Source organism: Labrus mixtus, chromosome 18 (assembly GCF_963584025.1).
Source record: "Labrus mixtus chromosome 18, fLabMix1.1, whole genome shotgun sequence".
In the NCBI taxonomy this organism is placed as follows: Eukaryota; Metazoa; Chordata; class Actinopteri; order Labriformes; family Labridae; genus Labrus; species Labrus mixtus.
The window spans coordinates 8,106,006-8,125,969 of NC_083629.1; the positions used below are offsets into that span (position 1 = coordinate 8,106,006).

The 19,964-nt window shown below is 42.2% G+C and overlaps 1 protein-coding gene across 1 annotated transcript; it reads right to left on the reverse strand.

The window, feature by feature from the left end:
• Positions 1-4,663: 4,663 nt before the first annotated feature.
• Positions 4,664-7,887, reverse strand: foxg1a (forkhead box G1a). Its single transcript, XM_061062634.1, has one exon. It carries the CDS (start codon positions 7,593-7,595, stop codon positions 6,279-6,281), a length of 1,317 nt encoding a protein of 438 aa, XP_060918617.1. The 5' UTR covers positions 7,596-7,887; the 3' UTR covers positions 4,664-6,278.
• Positions 7,888-19,964: the final 12,077 nt, after the last annotated feature.

The window sequence follows — 19,964 nt, forward strand, 5'->3', positions numbered from 1 at the left end:
AGACGCTCTTCCTCTCCTGTCATTCATTCTACGACCTCTAGAGGTCTCCACCTGAATAAAGACAGAGTGGGTCTTGATTGGCTGTTTGACAGACGACCTACTGTTGTGTTTTTGGAGCGGACAGTCTGATCTCTGTTGGGTCTCTTTTAGCAGGGAGTCAGATATTTTTAAGAAAGTCTTCAGTTATTTTATTTCAATATTTCGTCTGTTTTTCGTCACGCCGTATCATCTCCTAAAATCCTCCAGGAACTTTTTATCTGGATTGATTTCTGCTGCAGAAACTGAAAAACTGATATTTTTTTTTTATCGAGCTTCTCGTCTCAAACTTTCTTCTCTTTTGGTTTGTTGATTTGTTTCTTCATAAAGCTTCCAGAGAGCTGAAGCTAAAACTCTACTTAGATTTAAATTCTCAAATTCATCAATAAGCAGTCTCGTTAATATTCAAACTTTTTTTATCATTAAATGAAAGTTCTGTAGTTTGCTTAGTCAAAGAAACTGATTTGTTCTACACTCTGAATCTTCAAATTCGGCTTTAGAGGATTTTATTTGAGCTCATCAACACGAGACGATTCTATTTTTAATTTCAGCCTTCAGGTCATGAGAGGAATGTTTGGACGTTTCAGAGCCTGTGTTGCGTTTGGCATCAATCTATTTAAATGTTTCACATTGGAAGAGTTTCAAACGTTCCTCCAGTTCAAGATTCTGAAACTGAAGTCGTCTTTTTCATGGCAGGTCCAGAAGCATACCGAACCTTCAAGAGCTTCAGATTGACAAATAAATCAAACTTTGAGTCCACCAGGGGGGTTAGGGTCAGTCCACTAGGGGGGTTAGGGTCAGTCCACCAGGGGGGTTAGGGTTAGTCCATGAGGAGCCAGAGGGACAGGATTCAGAGCGATGTTGGACCCTGCAGAGACTCTGTCAGGTTTTTAAGAAAAGTTTCAGTGCAGAATGAAGAACAAAAAAAGTCTGTAAATATTTAAACTTTGTCCCTAAATAAAATAAATATCATGTGAGACAGAATTCAGATTATTTTGGGAGGAAAAAGATCTGGGCTTTTACATCACCAACAACATCGATCTGATTTAATTTCCTTCTCGACTGTCTGGTTTGGATTTTACACATCGGTCTTTGAACAACTTGACCTGGACCCTGGAAACCTGGAGAGGAGGTTTGTCTGAAATCCTCTAACATGACTCCACAACTGATTCAGAGTTTTCTCCTCATAAACAACAATCAGAGCATCAGAGGTCCCTGAACGCTTCATGAAGAGTCTTCAGAGACTAAACGTGCAGCCACAAACACTGAGGGGGTTTTTACCCCCTGAACAGATCAACTCCTCCTGAACCTGCAACAGCTTCCTCCAGGAGCAGAGCCCAGGAGCATGATGGGAAACTGAGCCTCACTCACACACACACACACACACACCGCTCTGCAGCTCGGATTCAGCTGCAGAGACACAAACATCGATCAGATCCCTGCAGACGATCAGAAAACAACAAAGTCAGTCAAACATTTTCTACAGCGACAAAACGAGCTAATCGTTTTTTCAGCTTCAGAACCAGAACCAGAACCAGAACCCGGCAAGACCTTATGCTCCGACATGCACAGACAAATCAAACCACAAATATCATCATCACTCTAATATTATTATTATCAGCTGATGATGTGTTCACTGTCAGCACAGTCAACACAAACATTCAACAAATGATGCAGAACAATTATTTTGTCCTGCAGAGAATGCAGACAGTGAACGCAGCAGGCTGAGCTCCAACAGAATCAAACATGATTTTATGATTCATTACTTTTATATTTAAAATGTACATATAAATACATTTATTTGATTGGTTTAATAAAAGTGAGAAGTTTTTCTTTCTCAGTTAAAATAAAAAAAACAGACATGAGACCTTCGTGCATCAGGGAGTGTAAAACAGAAACATGTTAAATATCGGGGACAAGATGCTTTGATTTTAAACATGTAGAAGCTCTTATTTTGAAGTTTTAGATTTGTTTTTCTTTACCGGAAAATAAAAAACTATCCAGTGAGAGGATCATGCAAGGGACCATGAACGCATCACAGCAGGTAAAAGGAGCAGGATGCAGGTTTGACCTTTGACCTGCATACACACACACTCTCTCTCTCACACACACTAAGAGCGGAATTTTCAGATTTTCGTGGAATCATAATTTGAAATAAAAACTCGGTGAAATGACCGGAAGTCTGTTTCTGTCATTTCCACACCGGCGCGCGGAAACCAAACGAGCGCATGCCGTGCTCACATCATCAATTATAGATTTTTAGTTTCCACATCAAACATCCGGGTGAGACTGAGGAGAGACAAAAACACGGAAATCAGAAAATCTAGATTTAAAATGAGACACAAATAATCTGCCGGAACAAAAAACGACAAACTGCAGCTTCAGAAACGCACGAGACGTTTCAGAATTTAAAGATTAGCTTTTTGATAAAACATGCACGAGGACATCAGCTTCATTGTGATGACAAATAACAACAACATCGTGTCTTTAAAATAAACAAATCAACAAACAAACAAACATGTTGTGATTCTGCAGCAGAGGAGAAAATTCAGCTTCAGGTTTCTGCAGAAAGAAAAAAAACTGAATCTTCGTTTAAAGACTCAAAAATAATCTGGATAATTATTTTTAAATGTGATAATGTAATATTAAATATTCCTGCACACACTGAGGCTTCAGATTGACGCGCAGCCGCAGAGAGCAGCAGAGGCACATCTGCAGCTTCAAAACAACACAAACAACAACACAAACAACAACCTGCACAAACACACAAACACACAAAGATCTCAGGGATGAGCTGCAGGTGAATCTCCTGCTCACACCTGAAACACCGAAATGACACTACAACATGAAGAGGAGGAGGCCGCGCGGATTCATTTTTTCATGTCATATTTTTTTTGTGATAAAATCGGATTTTCATTCGGTCTGTTTGTATTTTTTTTTTGTGATTCTTTAAAAAATAAAAAAAGTGAAGCCAAACCCTCCAATCAGGAGCCGAGCAACCTCTAAACAAGCACGTGACGTCTTATTGATTCACTTTGAAAATTAAATAATGTAAAAATAAAAAAGAAATAAATCCTTCAATTGAGTTTGAATGTGATGAACATGATGACAGATCTCTGAGTGTGAGGAAGATATTTTAGATTATTATCACACTTTGTTTGAGTCAAATCATTAAAGTGAGTAAACAAATAAATAAAAACTGCCCAAGAACAATAAATAAAAAAAATTACAAAAGAAGAAGAAATGGAGGAAGTGGAGGACATCAATATTTCTCAGACTGCCTGCAGGTTCAGGACAATTTCAGGGTTTTTTGTTTTCATTGTTTCAATTTGACAAACAAAAAAAAATCAGATAAAAATGAGAAAGAAAGAAAAACAACGAGCTGAAATGTTCAGATGTTTGTGATTCAGAGCAAAAGACAAGACAAGCCTCAGGTGTGACTTGATGCAGAAATGATATATCATAAATAATAAGGTTTGAGTTCTAAGGTGTTGATGTCACATCGAGCATCGGTAACACAAAGACACGAAGTCTGAATCCAAACCGGAAGAAAAAGGAGCAACATTTCAAACACTCTCAGGTTCTTCACTTCAAACTAAACAAACTGAAACCAGCTCCATCCAAAAGGCCCCTACTCTCTGAGACTATGTTTTCAATCTGCACATTTAAGAAGATCAAAAAATAAAACTATTGTGACACAACTTGAGCTGCAGACTCAACCCAGAAGAAGAAACCTGCAGCAGCTCCTGCAGAGACCAGAAACCAGAGAGGATCCAAAACACAACTCAAACTTTGACTTCTGTTTGAGGGAAAGCGTCGAGAACTATTTAATAAATTCACAGCTTCCTGTTAGATGTGTAGAATAAATAACGAGTGAGACAAACGCACGCGCTGCAAACATTAAGCAGACTCCTCGTGCCAGCAGTCAGAAACAGGATGAAATAAAATCAATGTGCAGCTGCATGGAGAACTTTTACTGATGTTGTTGCAGTTTGAGGCAGAGAGAAGCAACTGCAGCACAAACATGGAGCCCCTCAGTGAAGCAGATTAGACTGATTCTGGATCTGCTGCGTGATTTCTGCACACGCACACAAAACCACGCAGTGAAGCCCGCAGAGAGAGCCGGAGGCCGCAGCCCGCAGCTCCTCACGTTTCACTGTTTCAAAAACTAAGAGCACCGAGAGTCCGTCAGGCTTCAGCAGCCTGAACGCGACCTCTGGTTGCATCATTTGACCCAGTTTTTTACAGCCAGACGCGCGTGAGTCTCAACGCGTAAAGCTTCACGCACAGGCGCGCGCGCTGCAGAGCTTTTTTTTTTTTACTATGTGCGTAAAAAACTAAACAAAACAGGAAACAGGAATACTGAAGAAAACATGTGAAAGCTTTGTAAATATTTGCCCCATTGAACCCGTGAACATGAACACATTTAATATGGAGGGCAAAACAGAATCACATTTACAAAACCTCACATTTAAATTAGATCTAAAATAACGGATTTAAATCCTTAAAATTGGAACATTATATTCAGTCAGATTATAGTTTGTTTGTTTGTTGCGTTCAGGTACCTGGTGATAAAAACAGACAACACGGTGTGCAGGCTGAAAGAAGACAAAGGGAGGAGCTCGGGTTATGAATGTAACCTATTCTTTTATTTGTACTTTTGATGATTCAAACATTTTTTTCTCTTTTTTAACTTCTGTAAGCGACAAACACGGGAATAAGAATAAGACCACAATAGTATCACAACCATGAAAAATTGTTTTGAGACGACAATTAAAGGACAATCATTCCAAGTAGTATTAGATAATGAGTCGGCTTTTTTTTCTTCTTCTTCTTCTGTGAAAACAAACGGGGTTCTACATTTTTCTTCTTCCTTTCAAAAGAAGCAACCCCCCAAAATATTCAGATTACAAATAGACATTTTTCTCTCTCTTTTACTAATTATACAAAAAAAAAAAAAAAAGCAGAAAGGCGTGAGCGTCCGTTTGGAGCGGTGGTCACGTTTACAGTCAGAGGGAAAAAAAAGTACATGACAGGCTGCCACCGCGGAAAACATCCATCACAAAAACGAGACATTTACGCACAAAATTCAGCCTGAAATCTGAAGCTTCCGGTTTCTGTGAGGAGTTTAATTCATGAGGTTTTAACATTTGATGTCAAACCGAGGCGGGTTAAGGCACAACGCCTCCAGCTGCACCGACAAACATTCACTGGGAACTCTAAATTAAAAACTCGGCGCCACCAGACAAATTTCAGCCGATTTAAGAGGAGAAAAAAAGTGCCATAAAAATCTCGTTGAATGGACATTTTCAGCAGCGAAGGAGGCAGAATTTATCCGTTCATTCACTCATTCACTCATCACTAGGACTACAGCAGGCCTCTGTCAGATCCACACTGACCCTCTACTCTCCTACAAGCCGAATCTTTGGTCTATGAAGGAACAGGAATTGTTTCAAACGGAGAAATGAATGAACGTAAATTTAGGACTGTGCCGGCGGGAGCCAGAGTCGTTTCAAAAATAAAAAAAGAAATAAAAACACACATTTCACTTTGTAGAAAATAAAAAAGAAGAAATAAAAAATTAGTGATTCGTCAAATAAAATCGGCCGCTTCTTTTCTGCGCCGCACGAGACCGAATAATACTGCAAACATGCGGCCAACACCGGCTACTAGACTTTGTCTTTATTATTATTATTATTATCAGCTTTTTTTAATCTTAAAATTAGACAAAAACTATTTTAAATACACATTCTATCAAAGTAATGCCTCCAACATCACACTCACACTCACACACACACACACACACACACACACACACATACACACACACACACTGATCTCAGCTCTCTCGCGGCTCACATTGCACGTCGCTGACTGACAGAACTACAGAGACAAACCGGGACAACAACAGGAACAGACAGTATGTACACACAGAGAGTCAAACTGCAGGAGAAAGAGGAGAAGAAGAAAGAGGAGGAGGAGAAGCGATAATAATAATAATTTTAAAAAATACCTGCAAACTTCAGGGCTGCTTTCTGTCAGAGTTTCTCTGCTGCTCTTTTAGTCTCTCCTCTTTTTCTAGAGTTTAGAATAATTCTGTCTGTTTGTTTTTACAGTGTGAATGTTCAGTGTAAAATGTTCAACTTACAGTTCCAGTCTTTTTTAGATTTTCACTCCTTCATGGGGGAGAGGGGGGGAGGATGGGTGGATGAGGGTTGAGGTAAATGGAGGGGTTTGGGGTGTTAGTGTATAAGCGGGTTGGAGGTCGAGCCCTGGTTCTGATGCGTAAAATAGTCAGACAATCCCCCAGACAATCCCCCGGACAGTCCCGAGGAGAAGGCCGGCAGAGAGGCGGACAGGGCCGGCCGCAGAGAGTCACAGGGCAGCGAGGAGGAGGACGGAGCCTGCGGGGAGTTGGAGGCCGAAGCCCGGGCGGCCTGCAATGAACCCCCGCCGCCGCCCTGCGCGCTCATGGAGGGGTGAGGGACGTGGGGGAAAAAGTAACTGGTTTGCCCGGCCAGCAGGTTGACCGAGCATGGGTTCAGGGAATACGTGGCCCCGGAACAAGGCACGGAAAGGCCGCAGGGCACCGCCGAGGCCGCCAGGGCCGCCGCCGTCAGGTGGTGCGTGGCATACGGGAGGTCCCCGCCGACCAGCCGGTCCATGCTGAGCCCGTTAGAGGACGGGAACGACGAGTGGTTACTGCCCATGTTCTGGGTGAGCATGGTGCTGTAGGACATGGGGTGACCCGGGTAGCCCGATGAGGTCCCGTTGTAGCCCAGAGCGCTGCTGGCCCTCGGGTGGTGCAGGGACAGGAACGGGGACATGGGCCAGTACAGAGACCCAGCCCGGTCCATGAAGGTCAGCCCGGAGGTCAGCCGCGCGCCCCGCTTGAAGGCCAGCTTGGCCCGGGAGGTGGTGGACCTCCGCCGAAGCTTCCCGGTGGTCCCGCCGATGAAGACGTCGTCGCTGCTCGGGTCCAGCATCCAGTAGTTGCCCTTTCCCGGGTCGTCGTAGTGCCGCGGCACCTTGACGAAGCACTTATTGAGGCTGAGGTTGTGCCGGATGGAGTTCTGCCAGCCCTGCTTGTTTTCCCGGTAGTACGGAAAGTTCTTCATGATGAACTCGTAGATGCCGTTCAGGGTGAGCCGCTTCTCCGGGCTCTGCCGGATCGCCATCATGATCAGCGCGTTGTAACTAAAAGGAGGTTTTTCGTACTTGCCGCTCTTCTTCTCTCCGTCCTTCCCTCCGCTGTCTCCGTCTTTCCCGTCCTTCTTCTCCTCCTGCTTCTCCTTCTCCTCCGGGGAGCTCTCCTGGCCCGAACACTCACTCTTAGGCTCCGGTTTCCCTTCCTGCTGCGCTACCGGGAGAGGAGCTTTCTGCTCGGCTTCGTCGGCTCCGACGGTCCGGTGGAGGTGGTTTTGGTGGATGTTCTGGTGGTGCTGCTGGGTCTGGTGGTTGTTGTTGTCGTTTTTCACGGCCTCCGGCACCAAACTGTTTATACTGAACGACGATTTGGGAATCATTTTCACCTCTTTGCGCTCTCCCATATCCAACATCACCGGCTCTGAGGGGGGAAAACGGCAACGAGCAGAAGCGACGCACACAGCTGGGTCTCAGTGTGTCCGGACTGCGAACCAGGACGGGAAGGAAGGAAGGGGGGACGAGAGGAAGAAAGAAAGTATAGCCCAACAAACTATTTCATGTTCGCTTTGGGGAGAAAAAAGGAAACACACACACACAACACACATGTACACACACATCGATAGGAGACAGATAGCTGCAATTAATTAGGGAGCCGCAGCCACTAAAGCAAGTAAAAAACATTGGTTGGACCTTTCCAGTCCTCAGCCAACCAGGGGAACATTAGTATTAAATATTAAGGCGTCCTCTGCGCTCTCAGCCAATCATGACGCACAGGGAAACACACACATCCACCAATGCCGTGCACGCTGCAAAAAGTACCAACAAGCACGAGGCTTTCAGGTCTGACTCAGGCTTTAAAAAATATTCATTCGATCTGAAGAAAGCGGAAATTTGACAGTTTTGATTTTATTTTTTTAATCCTTTTTTAAAAGAAGTTTTTCTGTCAAGAGTTTTGTTGCGTTTTTGTATTTTTAAGATGCAGCTTCAGCTTTTTTAAAGCTCATTTTACTGAGAAAAAATACCACATTAGTTACATAAAGGTCACTAAATTTAAAATGATTTGTTTTCATGAATTAAATATTTATATTTGTGATTTTTTTCTGAACAAGAATCAGACTTGTACATCCTCTAACACGCCCAAAAAGAGCCGCCGCTGTGGACACTTTTTGCAGCGTAGGAAAACACACTCACCCCTATCAACACTCGCCCGCCCTCCCCTCCCCTCCTCACCCCTCCCCTCTCTCACTCTCTCCCCCCTCCACCTAAACTAAACCCGTCGCTGGAAAACACACACCGTGCATGCGTACAACCAAATCCCCGCCGCTCCTCATATTTACACTCAAATATTTTCCCCTTCGGCTTCTTCCAAACTGTTTACATCCAGACTCGGAGGGAAAATAAACAGGGGAGAGGGGATCCGGAGGGCACGCGGACACGGTCAGGACACGCGGAGGTGATTTGTGTGTCAGCCTGATCGCGCGCAGAGACGCTACGGGCTGTTTCTCCACAGCAGAGAGAGAGAGACTCCGTGCGTAAAGTGTGCGTAAACACGGTGCCATGTCAGCCCGCGGCTCCTGGGAAATGTTTGTAGTTTAAGATTTCTCCCGTCAGGAGGAAAATGTGACAACAAAACAGAGTGAAGTGAGGGAGAAACACACTCAGAGGATGAATGAAGAGGAGCACGAGGCCGCCGCGGAGGAGGAGGCGCGCGGACAGATTTATAAACGTTTTTATCTGAAGGCTGATTTTTTTTTAGAAATATTAGATTCTATTTCAAACCTTAAAAAGAATATTTAATCTGACAGAAACAGGATTTATGTGACATTGATCTCCTTAAAGAAACATTTAGATCTGATGTTCAGAGTTCAGTGAAAAAACTGACTGTTACTGAGACTGCGGGTAGAACTGCTCCAGAACATACACGGCTCCTCTGCATGTAAGACCAGGACTGCCTAATACAGTGTCGCTATAATCCTGAGGGTGTTGAGAGAATATTTGTGGTATTTATTTTTACAGAGTTTTAATTCAGTCTTAAATTTATAAAATCCTAAAATAATATTTATTTTTTTTATTTCTCGTCTGATTTCAGTGAATTCTCGACACAAATGAGAATCACTCAAACCTCCCTCTGAAGACCTGAACCAGCTTCCTCCTGTTCTTAACAAATAAAGAATCTCTGAAGGTTCATGTACAGAAACATCTGAAAAATGTGAGTTTCATTAAAATCATTATTATTGTTGTTAGCTGCTACATCATGTCCTTACAACAATAAAACATCTCTTTAATGTGACACTGTAAAAATCTATTGTTAGCTTTAACAGCTAAATGAGCTCAATGTAGTGATATGAAGCACCACGTGACCTCTCGTGCTGTAAACATGTGAGCACAAATAATAAACATAGTTAATGAGCACGCGAGACTCTGCAGAGCGAGAGAGTTTGTTGTTAACGTGCACGAGGGAAACTAAAGATGTATTTGAAGAAGAGGGATGACTCTGCACTTTAATCTTCTGTTTCTCTTCAGGTACTCAGTCTCCACCTGCTGCTCTCTGAGTTAAATACGACCATCAGTCAATTGTTTCATTTAAATATTACTGCGGACTGACCTTTAAACTCTGATCAGGACATGTGGACGTTTAGTCTGCAGCAGAAATCTGTCAACTCTGGATTTGAGAAAGTTCCATGTGAGGCATGAGGAGCCTGAAACATCCCAACAGAGGAGACATTTAGAGAGACGGCCTGAGAGGCTCCGAGAGAAACTTCAACTTTTCATATTTAATGTTCGAGGTTAAATTCAAACTCAGCCTCACGCCGGGATGTAAACTGTAAAACTTTAGAAACAGAATCTAAACTCTTTGATAGTTTATGAAAAACTTCTGAGATTATTCTGTGGCTTCAGTTTATTTATAATGTTCTGGAAATCTCCAAACTGAGTGTCGTTCATCCGGTTTAAGCAGAAACTGAAGATTATCTGCAGCTAAATGAAATCAAAACAACATGACAGATGATGTTTTCTGCACATTCTGTGATTTTTCTTCTTGTTGTTGTTGTGGAGAACTTTCCCACGGAGTTGCAGCTGAAGCTCGGACTCACGGAGCTCTGAGAGCCGTTTGGTTCTGAGCTGCTCATAGTCTCAGAGTCAGTCTGATAAAATAATAAAAGTATAGTGAGGATAAATAAATTAAAGACAGGCGGAGATAGCAGCTACAGCCGAGAATTTACACAAAACAAGAGATGTCATTTCTTTGGAGTCTCAGGGACCAAACGACGGAGCGGCTGCTGCGGGTTTGATTCACTGCAGAAAACTTCTGCAGGACCGGAAATAAAATATTTTAATTAATTGAATTTCATGTCTCCTCCGTGTTTCTGTTTGTTTGAGTTTCTAAGAGAGGTGTGTGTGTGTGTGTGTGTGTGTGTGTGTGTGTATTTCATAAATATGATTCAAATATTATTTATCCCCATGAGCTGTGGAAACATGAGCATAACACTGAATATTCTTTATAATTATTATAATTATTATTATTATTATTATTATTATTATTATTATTAATAATAATAATAATAATAATAATATTTTGGAGGGAAACTGTCAAAATAAAAGATCTACGAGCTGAAGTCTTGACTGCAGACTCCTTATTGAATCATTAATTGTATTATATTTTATTTATCTGATACTTTAAACAACAATAATTTCAATCATTTAAATAAAAGTGTTCATTAGAAATAATGAATCAGGCTTTCTGTTGGAGCTTCCGGTCACAGCTCGCGGCCTTCAGCCGGTTCAACGTGAGCGGCGATCAGATTTTTATTTTCTCCTTAATTAATTACAATATTTAATCAAATTAATAATAAGTCGCTTAGAACAATAAAAACGTAATTGTGCCGCAGTTATTTTGCGTAAAGCGCGGTCTGGATGCGTGAAACAATTTTATGTGGCTTCTCTTCGTCGTGCTTTTATTTTGATGGAAAGTAAAAATTGATGTTTGATTGTCGGATTATTTGTGACACTCCGTGAACCAACCACGCGGCCTGTTTGTTGTTGTTGTTGTTTTGCTTACAGAAAACTGAAGATGAGAGTTTGGGGTTTTTTTTCTTCTGCGTGTGTGTGTGTCACTGCTGCGTGTGCGTGTGCGTGTGTGTGTGTGTGTGTGTGTGTGTGTGACGGAGGAGGAGGAGGAGGAGGAGGAAGAGGAGGAGGAGGAAGAAACATCCATCCAGCCTGAGAAAGAGAAAACCCGTAACGAGCGTCTGTTTCTGGTTTTGACGGTTTTGGAGAAACATTTATCCGGATTAAACTTTTAAAAACACAAACAGCAGGTGACGTCATAAAACAGAAGAACGTAGAAGAAGAAATGTGGACATGGAGATATGAGAGTTAAAAAAGTGGCATTTTTTTTGGGGGGGGGGAGAAGTCTTTGTGACTTTAAATCCAACCAGACTTCCTCATGTTCCGTTAACTCGAGCTCAGGCTGGCGGTGCACGTGGGCCCACCAGGCTGCGGGGTCAGAGGTCGACCTGAGCCAGACAAACCAAACTCCATTCAGATTATCACCGATTTTAAAATCCAACACAGCTCATCAGACTTCCTCAATTTGACCTTCTTGTCTCTTTCATCGGTGTGTGGGTCGAAGCAGAACCAAACCAGACCTTCTGTTTGCATCGAGACCTACAGAAGATGTTTTGACTGAACTTCTTGAATACTGCTCTTCAGGTCACACTAAACCAGACTAGTTCATCTTTCTCTAATTTATATTTAGACGGGTGAGGAGGAGTGGAGGAGGACGAGGGAAAGCTCGACACGCCTTCTTTGTTTGTGAACTTAACGATTGTGAGTTCAAACCAGCACAAACCTCATTCCCTTTGTCATGATGATTTAATAATCATAAAATCAGTGAGAAAAGAAAGGAGGTCAGAGGTCAACCTCAGCATCTTTAGTTGATAAACTACGGTGGCTGAGAAGTGCAAACCAAACTTACAAAAGCAAAAACATTTTTACATCAATTTATGAAACACATGTACAAGATGAGAAACTCTTTAACAAGCTCTGAGTCAAATTTAAAAAGACAAATGTACCAAATGCAGGAAATGACCCGGAAGTGATCGAGTGAGCGGTCAATTTGTTTATTGTGACGTAAAGACTGCACGCCGTTTAACCGTCTCAGGTAGGTTCCACAAAACATCAGGGTTACACCAGAACAAACTAATTGACAGACACGCCATGTTTATTGTTGCCTTGGAAACACCGGATGTCATAGACCGCTGCATAATGAAGCGTGAGCTGCTACTGAAAGCTGCCGTACTGTTGCTGTTTGTGCTGCTGTGATAAAAACGTCATGTCGATTATACTCGGATACATTAACTCGTCTGTAAACATATTCTCTTCCTCAAAGGTCAAAGGTCGGTTTCACCCGGTCGTCATGATTACGGTCAACACAAAGGTCATTGTTATCAGGGTGGGGTGGTCAGGGAGTAGCAGAGAGAATCACTCCCATGATTCTTAGCATGGAAGTTTTTCTTTTTGTTATTGTTTTGAGTGCGCTCCCCCTGGTGGCGGGATTTAAACACACTGCGTTTGAATATGCACCGCCATGCGTCAGTTGGTCTGTATGTTCCTGTTTTTGTTCAGCGTAAACCAAACCAGACTCGGTTTTTTGTTTTCCGCTTGTTTTTTAAAAAGCTCATAACGTAAAGAAGACTTTGTTCTAAAGTTAGAAACCAACAATCAGCTGACTCCAAACCAGCTTCTGAAACAAACTTTCCCTCGTTGAAGTGATTAAAGTCGAGTCGCCAGCTGCTTCTAATTTCTCCAATTTGAGGTGAAGTTATTCAAACCTGGAAGCAGAAAAAAACGCAGCCTCCAGATGTTCATTGAGGCGACGCACTCATCTGCAGATTTACCGACGCAGAGGATCCTCGCTCCATTTAAAGGTTTAATAACTCAAACGTTATCATCCGTTAAGAAGATTAAAGATGTAAATGATCAACATGAAAACTTCCCCGCCTTCGTTAAGCGTGATGTGTGGAAGACGACGGCAAGTTTTCATTCTAGTCAGGAAGAAAAGGATCGAGCGCTGACCTCTGTTATAATTAACTTCTCAACCATCATTTAAAAAAGATTGAATGTATTTCTCTAACTTTAGTTTCTCCTCGTGTGTCAGCTCGTCTCGAACTGGAGGTTATTTTAGCTGCGTGGTTTAATCATCCCGAGACGAGTCGCAGATTGGATTCTTCACGGTCATCATCAAAGTGTTTTCAAAGTTTTGGTTTGTGTTGGACTCGTCCGATCCAGATGTGAAGCGGGCTGCTAGTGTCTCTCAGAACATCTGCTGTTTTCTCTCCTCCAACAGAAACATCTCGTCCAGCTGTTTCTACCAAAATACCAACTGATGGAGCGAACCAAGGGGCGGGTCAGGGGGGTCTTCAGGGGGTCTTCAGGGGCCATGGTTGGTTTTAAAGGGGGCTCCAATGAGCTTAAGGGGTTTGTAAGGGTTTTTAGGGGTTCTGTTTTTTGTTTTTTTTTATGTTTTGGGTTGCCTTGAAAGAGAGTCTCACGAGCTTAAAAGAGGTTATGTTGGAGCTTTTAAAAGCACTTTGTTGGTCTCTGGTATTTAGAGAGATTCCAGCATCTTTTAGGGGGTTTCAAAAGCTCTCGGTTCGTCTCAGGGGTCCTTAAGGGTGGCTTAGGGGGGGTTTTAGTACTTCTCTAGGTTTCATGGGTTCTGTTGGGGCTGTTTTTATGTTTTTGCGGTTGCCTTTAAAGAGAGTCTCACGAGCTTAAAAGGGGTTTTGTTGGGTCTTCTAAAAGCTCTCAGTTGGTCTCAAGGGGTTTTAAGCCCGGTTCTTAAGGGGTACCATGGACTTAAGGGGGTTTGTTAGGTGGTTTTAGTACCTGTCCATGGGTTTCAGGGGTTCTGTTTGGGGTATATTTATTTTTGGGGTTACAAGTGTTGTCTCTAAAGAGTCTTGTGACCTTAAAAGGGTTTTGTTGGGGTTTCTAAAAGCTCTCAGTTGGTCTCTGGTTCTCTCTGGATTCCAGCGTCTTTTAAGGGTACCCTGTTAGCTTAAGGGGGTTTGTCAGAGGGGGTTAGGTCTTCATAAGGGTATCATGGGTTCTTTAGTGGGTTTTTATTATTGGCTAAAGGTGTTCAAACTGCTCTCAAGGTGATTCTCAAAGGTTCGGTTGGGGCTTCTAAAATCTCAGCTGGTCTCAGGGGTCCTTAAGGGGATTTTCCAAAATGTGCAGGGATTTTTAGGGCTTTTAAGGGGTCCCCATGAGCTTCAGGGGGTGCTCTGTCTTTTCAATGATGACAGGCATTCCTCAGTGATTTCTTAAGGTGTTCAAACTGTATTTAATGTGATTCTCAGGAGCTTAAGGGGTTTTCTTAGGTGTTCTAGATGTTTTTAGGGGGTTTGAAGAATGCTTAAGGGGACATTTGCCAGTTTTTGTCAAATTTCAGAATCCTCTGTTTTCCCTTAAACCTGCACGAAACTCGGAGGGAGAAAGGAAAGGAGGGAGGGATGAAGGGATAAAGGAGATAAGCGACAGGGATGAAGGAGGGATGGAGGAGAGGATGAAGGAGAGGATGGATGAGGGAGGGATGAAAGAATGAAGGAGACGAGGGATGAAGGAGGGACAGAGGGATGAAGGAGGGACGATGGAGGGATGAAGGAGGGCTGGAGGGATGAAGGAGAGAAGGGATGAAGGAGGGACGGAGGGAGAAGGATGAAGGATGGATGAAGGAGGGACGGAGGGAGCAGGATGAAGGATGGATGAAGGAGGGATGAAGGAGGGACAGAGGGAGCAGGATGTTGGTGTTGAGACGTGTTTACTGTCTGAATGTTTGAACACATCGATGTCGTCTGATTTGTCGGCTGCGTGTAAACAGCGTCAGTGTTTTTATTATTATTGGCTTTAAGGCTCAGTTGTGAGCAAATAAATCATAGAGAAGAAGAGGACGGGGGCGCCCCCCAGCGGTGGAGACAGGAAGTACACCCAAATAAGCAGTATAGTGTTTTAACTTTAATAGTCTGCGTATTGTAGATTTTAAACGTCACAAATGACGTCATGATTTTATGTAATTGGATCTGAGCGGTTTTTTAATATAAAAATAAGACTGAAAAATATTTTTAGAATTATTTACCAAAGCAGGAGAAACATATAATATATAATAAAAACATTGAAGGCTTCATTTATCAGGTGAACCTGATGTTTGATCATCTTTTTAAAAACCGTAGAGGTCAAATCATCGCGAGCGTCTCCGGGATTTTAGACAAGAAAACGACATGAAACGAACATTTATCACCTTTAATTATTTCTTATTATGAATGCGTGATAACATTATTCCTCTTTATCTGTGTCAAAGTTTTCAGCGGACTTTAATTCATACTTTCGTAGAAAAATTGAGCTTTAAATATTTGTTTTAGTGTTTTGGTTCCACGGGGATTTCTTTAAAAAATTAATCCGCGTGTTTCGGTTGTAAATATGCTTTATATGCTTTAAAGCTTTATGCTTTATTTATCATGAACATAAATTAGGATCTTTAAAATTAAACAAAGCAAATACAAAATAAATAGAGAATAACTTTGCAGATTAAAAGTTTCGTTTTGTCAATTTAATAAAATATAAATCTTCCGATTTAGTCCAAAAACAGGTGACAAATATTTAAAGACCAGAAAACAAATAAAAACTATCAGAATAAATTACATTTCAGCTCTTTTGAGGCGCAAAACGACCGAATGAACGGCGGTTCTGTATTTTCTGCTTAATTTTATTTAATTTGTTAAAGCAGCATACTTCCGTTAAAGTACATTTACACTTACTGACCCCAGAAAGTCTTTAAAAAATAAATAAAAACATAACCTGTTGTGTAGTTTTTAAAAGATTGAAGAATCGTTTTCTTCACGCGCTGATTAAACTGGTTAAACTGGGTGTGATGGGCAGCAGGTTGCTCTGCGGCCTCCCGCTGGTTCCTCGTGAGCTGAATGTGACGGAGAGAATCAGACGGAGGCCCGGAGGGACATAAAGATGACGTCACTCACAGAAACAAGTAAGACAAAATACTGTGAATCAGATAAACTATTAATGATTTTAGGGATCTTATTTTCACATTTAACTTGCTTTAAATCATCAAAATAAAACTTTCACTCACCGGAAACACAGTCAGGATGTTTAAGATGTTTTTATTATAAAATGATCAAAATAAGCAAACGTGACGTAACTGCCATTAACTTCAACTTTAATCGGTAACACGTCGGAGAGAGTTTAAGGCAGTGTTATTCAAAGTGGAAGGGGGTCACCAGGAGGTGCTGGGTGGAGGGGGGGTCCCAGAAACGTGATCATTTTTACAACATACATTTTGAAAGCTAGGCCCTACATTTTGAGATGTTTTTAATCGCTGCATATCAAACTCTGTTCTACTGTTGGCTGATGTTAAATCAGAAATTACACAAAAATATATAAATAAGGAAATATAGTCAGTATTAACTAATCTATTAATTCACATTCACACGCCGCCGATGAAGCAGCGGGAGCACCTTAGGGTTAAGTGTTTTGCCTGAGGCCTCATCGGACATGTGGCTGCAGGAGCTGGGGATCGAACCCTCGACCTTCTGGTTCAGAGACTCCACCAACTGATCCATGCAAGCGGGTGAAGCTATCGAGGGTCTTGGCATGACAAAGTTTGGGAACCCTTGGTTTAGAGCGTCAAATAAAACCAGTCCACCATTTTAGTTAATTTACTTAAATTATAATTAAGTTAAGTTTGTCCGCCATATTGTATTTACTTTACTGTATTTGTCCCTTGTTCCTGTCCTTGAAACATTATGTATAAATAAAGGTTTTTTTTAAAGGCCTCTCCTCGACAGTCATATAAATATGAGCTCCCACACTTTCTTTTTATTGAAAACACTGTGTTGTTAATCTGTACTGTCACTTCATTGTAACTGTTCTTATGACATGTGCTGCTGACCAGGTCACCCTTGTGAAAGAGATCCTGATCTCAATGGGTTCTTTATCTGGTTAAATAAAGGTTAATAATAATACTTTTATTTAGCTTTTTTCTTTGGTTTTAAATCTGAATATATTTGCCCTCATTTCTTTAAATGTGTTTTAAGATAAATTTCACTTTTAAATCAGGACTTAAAATAAAAACAGTATTTGTAGTAATAAGGTCATTAAATTAAGTGGCAGCTCTTCTCCTCTTATAAGACAGATTTGGTAACTTTTCCCCAAGATTATGAACAATTCTTAATTAGAATTTCACATTTAAATCTAATTTTTATAATAAATGTATTCCTAAATTCATGTTTTTGTCTCTCGAGGTGAAAATGAGAATTTGTTGCTTTAAAAGAAAAAGTGGATTTGAAGGTGGCTCATTTTGAATCTTTACACTTTATTTGTGCACGTGAACAGATGAGTGAGTGAACGCGCTCGGACTTTGACATTAAGGCAGCTCCTCTGATTGGCTGAAACGTCCTGCACGAATAAAAACAAGCAGGAAATCATTAGCGGTGTTGGCGCCGCGGGGTTAATGGTTCAATCAATGTCAAGCGCTCAAAATAAACTTCTGAACCGGACAATCTGCCGGCTGGAGCCCCGGACTCCAACCGAGAGGAAGGAGAGGAGGATTACTGCGGCGACAGCGACACCGTGCGGCGGAGAGGAGGATCTACACCTCGGGTTATTTACTGAAGGACTAACACAGTGGAAACTAACTTAGTGAGCTGAAGGGATTTGGTTTGGATTTATAAAGTCCCTCATTCTGTCTCAGGGGTTCTAAAGAGGATATTTAAAAACAGTGCAGGGATTTCTGCAGCTTTTAAGGGGTCCTCATGAGCTTAAGGGGGTTTTCAGGGGGTGCCAGGTCTTCTCAGGTGTTTCAGAGGTTCTTAAAAATAATAATAGAATGGATTTATATAGATCCCTTAAAGGGACCCGAGGACACTCTACACGGTGGACAGACCAAACAAAAAGGAGACAGGAAGTAAAGGAGACGGATGGAGGGGCAGAGGTGAGGGAGGTTGTAGGTTGTGGAGGAGAGGCGGGGTTTAAGAAGTCCAAACATGGGGGGGGGCATTGCAGATGTCTGAGGGGAGGGGGTTCCAGAGGGTGGGGGCTGTGACGCTGGAGGCCCGGTCTCCATATGTGCAGAGTCTGGTGTGTTGTATGGACAGCAGGCCAGTGTCTGAGGACCGCAGGTTTCAGGATGTGGTCTTCGGGTGTAGGGGGTCAGAGAAGTACTGAGCGGCAAGGAGGGATTTAGAAGTGAGGAGTATTTTGTATTTGATTCTGGATCCCATTGAGGGCCAGGGTGATGTGCTACCTGGGCTTCGTGCAGGTGAGGACTCTGGTTGAGGTGTTTTGAATACAATGGATCAGGTCTAGGTCTTTCCTGGTTGCCCGAGACAGGACTCTATTACAGTAGTCCAGACGTGAGGTCATTAAGGTGTGGATGAGGGTTTCCACGGAGTCGGAGAGTGATGGCCGGAGGCGAGAGATACGTTTTACTGTCCGATTTGACGTGGGAGTGGAATAAGAGGGTCTGCATTTTCAATTTCTCAAGGTCTTCAAACTGGTCTCAGGGGATTCTAAAGAGTTTAAGGGGTTTTGTTAGGGGGCTCTAGAATCTTCAAGGTGGTTTGAAGAACTCTTAAAGGGCCTGAAAGGTAAACGCTGGGGGGTTTAAGGCCTTCCCAACAGGTTTTCATATTTCCGTGTTCTTGTGGGCTTTTAGGGGTCCTCATTAGTCCTTCGGGAGTTTGATACAGGGTCCAAGGATCCACTACAAGATATGAAAATCATGACTCATCACAGACTGCAGGATTTTATTAAGATGATGGAACGCATCCCCTCATGTGACCTCACAGAAACCTTGAGGTGGAGGTTAAATGTGTGTTTGTAGTGCTTTGTGCAGAGAGGAAGAAGCATAACAAAAAAGTGTTTGAGCTAAGAGATGTCTGGGGAGAGAAGGACAACATGGATCGTCTGTTCTTCAGTGAGAGCTGGAGGTCAGATTGGAACTGTCAGATTCATCTCAGGTGTTCGGCTCGCCTGTGCGGGTTTCGTCTTGCTGCCAGTCTCCACTCCTGTCCTCTTACAACTTCCTCCAGATCCTTTCATGATATAATCCTCAAGAAATCCTAAATATAAAACATTTTTGAAATAAATCAGTTCATCCATGACGATCTCCGTTCAGATTTGGGCCGTTCAGATTGGATCTTCATACGACTCACACTATGAGATAATCTGGGCGGGTAATCGGTTCAGAGCAGCCTCGAGTCAGGATTGACACCGTGATTGTCGGGCAGGATGAAATCGGACCTCGAATCGTCACGATTATCCCGCAGTCTGAGCCAGTAAAGGTTGCCATGGTAACACTGTAAAACGACATTGAGTAGTCAGAAGCACATATTTGTGAAACTTAGACCGTGTGCAGAAGTTCGCCTATAATTATTGATCATTAAAAACATGAAATCACCCAATTTATGGTGACTAGGACTTCTATTGTTGTTGCTGTGGTAACAAACGTGTTAATATTGTTGGATTTTTACAAGAATCAAATCAAAGTTTAACATTCTGTTATATAAATATATATTTTAAACTCACTGAGGCTGAATCTGCATCCTTGTAATTCCTGTGACCCTCAGTCCAGACGGTTGACCTTTGACCTCATCACTGACTGGATAATCAACACATGCATGCTTTGTGTTTTGTTGTTGCACGTTGTTTCCACACAACACAAACAGGAAGGAGAAACAGAAGCACAAAAAAAGGGCAACAGGAAG

Bases quoted from the DNA above. Each gene is read 5' to 3' on its own strand.
- foxg1a (XM_061062634.1), bottom strand. From the start codon at position 7,595: ATGTTGGATATGGGAGAGCGCAAAGAGGTGAAAATGATTCCCAAATCG.